This window comes from Centroberyx gerrardi, chromosome 17, assembly GCF_048128805.1.
Source record: "Centroberyx gerrardi isolate f3 chromosome 17, fCenGer3.hap1.cur.20231027, whole genome shotgun sequence".
NCBI lineage: Eukaryota > Metazoa > Chordata > Actinopteri > Beryciformes > Berycidae > Centroberyx > Centroberyx gerrardi.
Window position 1 is genome coordinate 15588901 of NC_136013.1, and position 8178 is coordinate 15597078.

The window sequence follows — 8178 nt, forward strand, 5'->3', positions numbered from 1 at the left end:
CATGATAGTCACTTGCATTATTTTCACATGAAGATTCTGTCAAGCTAATAGTTACAACATAATTATAAAACATTATGCAATATACAACAATAATTAGCAGCGCATGTACATTTACACAACACACACAGCTATGAAATGAAATGGAAATAAAAGCATAGCAAACTAATACTGACAATAGTTGCCACAATTCTCTTCCAGCTGAACAATCTAAAACTAGCTCCTCTACGGATTAAAACTAATCCTATGAAAAGAATGGTTACACCTTTGTAAACATGTTGGCACACCTATGAACTCAATCATTCTCTAAATGTGCTGAGGCAGATTATGTAAGTAGACACTAAACATTATAATAAACCATGAGAGCATTAAAATTGAACAATAGTTGCTTCTTCGTAAAAGCAGAACATACATTATTTCAGACTATAGATTCTAAGTTTTCTTAACTTTCAAAATGGTGTGTGTTTTTACAGATTTACAAAATGATTTATTCATCCAACATCTAAATTTCATCTCACTAAAATGCACTACAAGAAATGATGAAATAATACTGTCAAGTGACTAACTCCAAAAAATCACCTTTCTTCACCTTGTTCTTTCTCTCCTTCAGCCTATAAACAGGAAGACGTCTTGAACTCCTCTGGGACGTCGCTGTCCAGTTTACAGATCACCTTGTATATGGCCTTTTTCCAAGAGGGGTCTGAATCTTTGGCTGTGGAAATGGCGTTGTAAAATTCATGTAAGGTAATTTCAGCAACCTCCAGGAATCTGTCTGGAACCTGTAAAACAGGGAAAACGTGGAGACTTATAGGTAAAGTCACTCTGATAAGAACCTTATTCCACTAGTGAAACAGTAGTATATTTAATGCTTTGGCACAAACCATACTGACGTGTTCTCTATTCAGTTTACTCTGCGTCAAAAATGCATGATGAAGACCTGTAGCGCAATTCTTCAAACACTCAAACTGATAAAAGGGAGCTCATCTCTTTGTTCTCTGCACACATACAATAAATGCAACGCTACAATCATTAACTTTCAATGAGGGGGCTCTTTGATTAGCCAGCCTTGTTTTCTTGGACCTACACTAACTGCTGGGAAAGAGAGAGCGCCCTAACTTCCCAGGAATTCTAGCCTGTCCTCTCAGCGCCAATCAACAGACGCAGTCTAGATGCAAAGGATGCTGGGAGAAGGCCCGAGCCGCTCCCCTTGTTTCCCATCCATTGGCCGGTTAACACAACAGTTGTTGGCATAAGTTATTTTTCTTTCCCCTCATCTCCCAACACAAAGCATCCCTGGGAAAGGAATGTCTTGGTCCCAAGGTAAAGAAAACGGTCTCGTCTCTTTCCCACCAAACGGCCTTCTCCCTCGGAATTCACAGCGTCTTTCTCAGCATTCCGCATCAGTAGCAATCTGAGTCTCGCTCAGGCGTACTGGTCCTCTAATCCCGAGTTGTTTTAGTGGGATTCTGCGGCTTCCTCTTCCCACAGTTTGATAAAGCATCACTCTGGAGTTTAGATAATGGCTGTAAAGGCTGGCCAGCCACAGGTGCAGCGTGACACATAGGTCAGGACAAGGACATGTGTGACATGCTGGAGGTCTGACATACTTCAGCAGGTTGGGCACTGCTGCGGCTACTGTGATGAACGAGTCAGCTCCCAGGCTTCCTGATAAACTACTGCAAGATTCACTAAAGTGCATCCATGGAGTCTGACTGTCTGCTGTTTTTCCCTCTAATTATATGCAGAGAAAAATATATTTTCACAACAGGAGCAATGATGAAGAATAGTAATGAAACTCTCTTTGTTGGTCACACATTGTACGTGTGCAGTGATTCTTTTGAGAAAAATCAATCAGCACAGAATCAGCTAGAAGCGTTTCTAGATTAGACATTTACAAAAACAGAAATCATTTCACTGCAACATAAATAATGCAAACGATACAGATTAGAGAAAATTGCAGCCTCAATGCGTGGTGATTAGCGAAGGGGATTTACCTGGAAGTCGTTGGCTTTATTGTAGTGCATGTTCAGCGCCCGGAACAGCTCGGAGTCCCTGCTGACGGAAATCTCCTTGACATCGCTGATGCCGTCAACGATGGCCTGGCGGGCGAACTTCTCCATCTGGATGTAGTAGAACTCCCTGAAGTTGCTGAACCACTTGATCAGCTGAGAGGTGATACAGCGATTGAACTGGAGGTGGAGAGAAACAAAGTATGTGGCTTTATACCGTTTATAAGTTCAGTGAGAACATATTGACATTTGAAAATATTCATCTCTATGCTTTGCAGTCTGCAAAAACCCAATGGGCTTCCAGTGCTTTAGTAGTGAGTTTGAGAAGTGGCTCAAAACCTGCATTCAGTACCTGTAGGGCAAAATGCCACCTAATGGTCTGTCACTCTTCTCGACATTAATTGCTCTGATCTTTTCCCACCAATGTTCAGGGTGAAAAAACATCTGTCAGAGCTCTGTATTTCTAAACTCAGTCTTGACATTAGTCTTGTTATTCTATCTCTTCATCCAGAAAGACAGAAAAAAATGCCTAAGGGCTGGGCAGGCATCAAAGACGTTTCTTCTCTCTGGTGTTGTGGGTGAGAAAGCGGCAGCGTAAGGACAGAAGGAAGCTTCCCTCTCACTGACTCGGGCTGATAGGATGGAATCAGACACCAGGATTAGGCCCTCTTTTGTTCAGTGCCACTTCCCACCACAGGACTGTAGGCAAGGAGGAGACGTTCGCAGGCTGCGGCAACCGCATCCTCCCCCCTGACCCCGGGGGTCAGACCAGATTGAGGGGCTGGGGCCCACATTGGCCCGGCGATCCGGGGCCACAGTGGAAGGAGAAGAGATAGGAGAGGAGACGGGAGAGGGAGTAGGCAAGGAGAGGCGTTTGGAGAAAATAAATGAAAGGATTTTGGAAAGGAGGCAGGAGGGGAGTTATAAAAATGAGCCTAGTGATGTGCGATACAAGCAGTAAGGATATAGGAAAGGTTAAGAGAGGAAGCAGCGATAAATAGGAAGAATCAGGAGGGGTAACATAAAAGGATGCAGATAAGGAGACAGGAGAGGAGGCGAAGAGGAGGCAGGGCAGGAGACCAGGGCCAAAATACACAGGATGTTGTGGTTAGGGCCAGCGCTCACAGCTCACAGCCTGGTTGCTGCAGCACAAGTCTAATACCAACTCTATGTTGACACTCAATAGCAATGCCTTGCCTACAGAGTCCTTTGTCACTCCATTTGCTGACTGGAGTGGCTTTTTTTAAAGAGAGAATGCCCCTGTATCTCCCTCTGCCCCCAGGACATACTAGCAGCTTAGTGGCTTTGTTATTGTAAACCCTCTGCTCCTTTGTTTCTCTCCTCCGACACACTGCTGATTCTGTCCCAACCATACATCAACAAGTAGATATTGGGGAGATAAACACAGAACAAACAATTTTGCAGGTTTTTTTTTTTTTTTAAATAAACTGTGCAATATAAAACTTACCTTGACATCAGGGAAGAAGGTTTTCAGCACGTTGGAGCTGGGGTAGCGGGTATAGAAGAACATGAGCTTTGCCTTCTTCAGATGGTTGGGGGTGAGACCCTCTTGAATGTGCACATATACGTTAAGGCAGAAAAAGCTGACAATTAAATATAATTCACAGCATACAGTGCCGTGCAAAGTGATAGTAGAGCAGAGTATTGTGTTGCCTCAATCTTCAGCTAAATTGAATTTCACTAAAGAACAGCTCGGCATTAACCAGGGAGTCAATAATGACCCTAACATGTGCGTATTGGCAAAACAGCATTACGAATTAGATTAGGGATTTTTAATTAGAGGGTGAAGCACTTCATGCCTGGCAGTTAAGGCGGCTTGTTTTGAAATGTTTTGAAAGAAAGGAGTTGATTTTCAGATATAATTAAGTTGATTTCAAGACAACATATGGTGCGATATATTTTTCCTCAGACAAAGTGGGGAAATTATATAGAATTACGTTATAGATGATACAATGCATTTTAAATATTCTGTTTATTTGCTGTAATTAAAAATAATTTAGATGGTTTAGGGCAACCATGTATTGATATCCTAGTCAAATGTATATTTCAATGACTTTTCTTTATTGCAAATATTAATATATTCAATTCCTTCTCAAGTTTTTCCCCTATGGCAGTGAAGATGCACAGGAGTATTTCCTCTGTAGTCCACAACCACGCCTTAGGTCATGATATTTCCTTATCAGGTCACACCACACCATACATTTATTAGGGAACCCTACCTTTGAAATAAGGAAGTTGGGATGAAAGATTTATGTGGTATTGTTCAAAGAGAAGCAGAGCTCTTTGCACTGTAAAGATAAAGCGGATCCTGAGAGGCAGCAGATAATATTCCTCTCTAAAGCCTCGCGACAGAGAATCAACAACACTGACCACTTCTGTGACTATTTTAGGATCATTTTCTCTGTGATGAGATTAGCAGCAAAGAAATCACTGGTCTTAATTAGGGTCAACAGAGGATGATGAAAACGTAGATATTATTCTATTATCATATTGATTGTGGACATCAGAAACCACAGAATTGACAAATATGATTTAACTTCCAAGCAGCGGTCAAAAAAAATATCCTGGACAACACTCCTTGTCCTGGAGTGATTTTGTTTTAGTTCCTATACACTGAAATTCTTTTTGATTGTAGTCTATTTCTATAGTGTACATTTTGACAGACGTATCCAACAACAAATGCTCAAGACAAGAGCTCAAGTGTTATGGTTGGAAGGCACTTGTGGTTTCCACCGGCACTCAGATGTGACCTTTTAGATGCACCCCTATCACTCTGATGATGGAGAAATAGATCCTGCACCTTTTCAAGTCTGAAAAAACGACGCTTCCTGAAACAGAAACCGATGCTTTCTCTGCCTTTGAAAAATTGGCTTTTGTTCCTGGCAATTCTTATCAAAGCCTTGTATTCCTTTTTATTTGTCTTTTTCTAGACTTAAAGTCATTACTCTGCTCAGATTAAAGAAGATGCTATAATTTTCTGTGGGGTTAGCAAGATCAAAGAAAAAATTCTCCTTGAAGTTTGTTACTGGAACTGCTCATGCTGCAATGAACCTCCACCAGTCATTGTTCAAATGGAAGGGCTGAAATATAGGGAGTTTGTGTAAAATGCCAAGGTAAACATAAAATATGTCCTGCAACAAGAATAGTACAACATAAAAACATTTTATATCAAAGTATAAAATTATTATTAAATACCATGTTTTTTACTCCTAATTTTGTCACTTTATGTGAATTGATTTTTCATTGTTAAGGTAAATAATTTCATAACAAAAATGGGATGATTGTAGTCATTTGTTAATAATTGTTTTATATTTACATAGTAATAAAGCTACACCATTTTTACATCACTCCCATATCAACTGTCATCATCATTCATCTGTCAAACAAATTGCAGAATTTTATAACCCTGTATTTTTAACTTCATTACTTAACAAAATGGTTATTAATTTCAACATAGCAAGAGCTATGTGTGGTCAAATCCTGCATCAAGAAGCTATTATCTGAAAATACACAACAAATTTAGCTTAACTGTTTCTTTAAGTGAAAGGATATGTTGAGAGACATGTAGGGGTTTCGTTCAGCCATGCTCTGCAGTTCACCACACTCCATCTTGACATGAGGGAGACACAGGTTGTCCACCGTCACCGGGCCCAGGGCGGCGGGACGAGGGTGGTGGCCTAGGTGGCTGGACGTCACCTTGGACCTCATGGCCATGGTGTCCCAGGGCAGGTCCACCGAGTCCGGGGATGTCCTGTCCATCGACGGGGGCATGCAAGGGAGACCCCCGAAGTTGGTGTGGGGCCCGTACTTGAGAAGGTGCTCCAGGATCTGGCTGTCATGCAGAGGGGTGTTGTAGTTGAACTGAAAGGGCGGCTGGTGTAAGGGGTAGGGCCTCTTCACTGTCGGGGCGACTGAGCTCAGAGGGGTCATTGCCGGCTTGCGGACCACCAGCGACAGGGCCTCCGTCTGGTCCTGTGGACTTTGGGCCTCGGTGCTTTCATAATACTCCAGAGACCGGGGTTTGACCGCAGTCTCTTCGGAGTGGGGCTGCTCCTGGGCGCAGCCTGCCTGCTGGCTCTTCCTGTCTGGACCCACACTGATCTGCATCTCTGGGGATGGGCACATGCGCTGCTGAGGGGACAGATCCAGCCCCGTGGACGAGACCTTCTTGAACACCTTGTCCACGCATTCATTCACAGCCCGGGACAGCTCCTGCTTCAGGGCGTCCTGCAGGTTCTGACTTTCTCTTTGGTGGACCAGATAACCCTCTACTTTCATTCGGCCCTTACACTCTGCAGTCGCCCTGTCGTGCTTCCTCTCAAAATCCTCTTCATTGCTCGCGTAGCGTGACTCTGTACTTTGTGGCAAGTTGTCGTGCTCAACGGCGTCGGCTGTCTCGTCGCTGTCTTCGTGTTCTGGATCTTCCTGGTTGTAAACTTGAAGGAACTTTTCCTGGAGCTGACGCAGGAGCCTTTGCATGCTGTGGAGCTGCTCTTTCAGCTTGTGACACTCCTCATCCTTGGTGTTGCAGTTGTCACCGTTGCTACTGCATCCGGCTCTTCTGTTTGCCGGGCCTCCGACGCTGTGCTCCTGATGCTGCGGCAGCCTCTGTTTGCGTTTGTTCTCCCTGTACGCTTCTCTTGCCTCCCTGGTCTCCCTGGTCTCCCTGGTCTCTCTGGCTTCTGCCTCGGACCTCTCACTGTCTCCATGCGGCCTGCTGTTGGGCGAGCCTGCCATGACCCTGATGATGTTCTCCACTCGGGCCCTCTTGGCCTGCAGGTGATCACTCAGGGGACGCTCCCCCTCCGGGCTGGCTCCCGTCGAGAGGTGGCAGCTGGGGGAGGCAGCTTCAGCCGCGCTGTCCTTTGAGGAGACGCTGCTCTGGTCCTCCTGGCCGGAGTCGGCGATGGCGGAGCTGGACAGGTAGAAATGGCTTTCATCTAGAGCCCTCTTGTTGTGGATGGTCTTGCGGAGCAGCTGGGAGATGATGGATCCGTTGGAGTACGAGGCCAGAGACTCATCGTACATGTTTCGGCGGAAGCAAGGGATCATGAGGTCAGGTTTGTCGTCCTCCAGGCAGCCCTCGCTGGGGTTGTGCATGTTCTGGTCTGGGAGACTGAGGTTCATGCTCAAGGAGAACACTGTTTAGGTTCTTCAGTTGGACACGCTGCAGAATCACAGAGAGTATGCAAAATGTAAGGATCTGAAAAAAAAGAAAAATCAGCACACCATTAATTTCATTCATAATGTAAAAAAACATTATGAATCCAAAGTAAGGTAAAAACATATTGAAACTAATGTAAAAAAAAATGTGCAGCCCTCTTTCTCCTTCATCTATTCCTGAATAACTGGTTTCATCATTAGCTGTCTACATTTATGATTAATTCCATTTTGAAAGCAATGTGTAGTGTCTCTTTATGCCTTGGGTAGTAATGTGGAGAAAGTACATTAAACTGTAAAATGATTAAAAAACCTTGTGGATATAACCCTCACAGGTAATGCTGTTATTTCATCTAAAACTTGAAATTACTTTCATGGTTTTAAAATGATTACTTTACCAGATAAAATTACTATTACATATTCATAGTATGGGAAATCAAAAGACTCCCCATTATTTCCAAGATCCTCAGCTTCATAAAAGAAATTTCCATGATCTTGAGGAACGTGGGAATGCATTCTTATGTATCCTTTCATCTTGGGGTTTGTAATGATAGTTAACACGAAGGATAAAAAGAACAATTGTGGCATGAAAGGTAGATTTCAGCCTGTGAAAGGCAGAGACCATGCATAAGAAACGGCACTGTATATACATTATTAACAAAGTGAAAATATCATGAAAACCTCTTCATCTTTTTATGGTTTTCACCTTAATCAATGATCATCATGATCAATGTTCAGATTTAAAATTGATAAAATCCTAATTTGGCTAAACCAAATAAAAAAAAAAAGAAAAAGTAACAAAGAAAAATAGACCCATGATTCAATTGCCTGACAGTACTGTAATATATGTTCACTGGCTGTATTCCCCTTAAGAGTGTAAAAGTATTTTGTTATTCTATAAGACTGAAGTGACACAATGGGCTGCAAATAGCCTACATTACTGACACCAATTTAAAATATGGAGCTTCTGCTAGATCCATCTGTACTATTA

General features: G+C 43.0%; 1 protein-coding gene across 1 annotated transcript; it reads right to left on the reverse strand.

The window, feature by feature from the left end:
- Positions 1-571: 571 nt before the first annotated feature.
- On the reverse strand, positions 572-7154 carry prox2 (prospero homeobox 2). Its single transcript, XM_071925324.2, has 4 exons — positions 5580-7154; positions 3475-3582; positions 1992-2186; positions 572-776 (listed from the first exon to the last, which is right to left on the reverse strand). The coding sequence occupies exons 1-4, from the start codon at positions 7152-7154 to the stop codon at positions 609-611; spliced, it is 2046 nt and encodes a 681-aa protein (XP_071781425.2). The 3' UTR covers positions 572-608.
- Positions 7155-8178: the final 1024 nt, after the last annotated feature.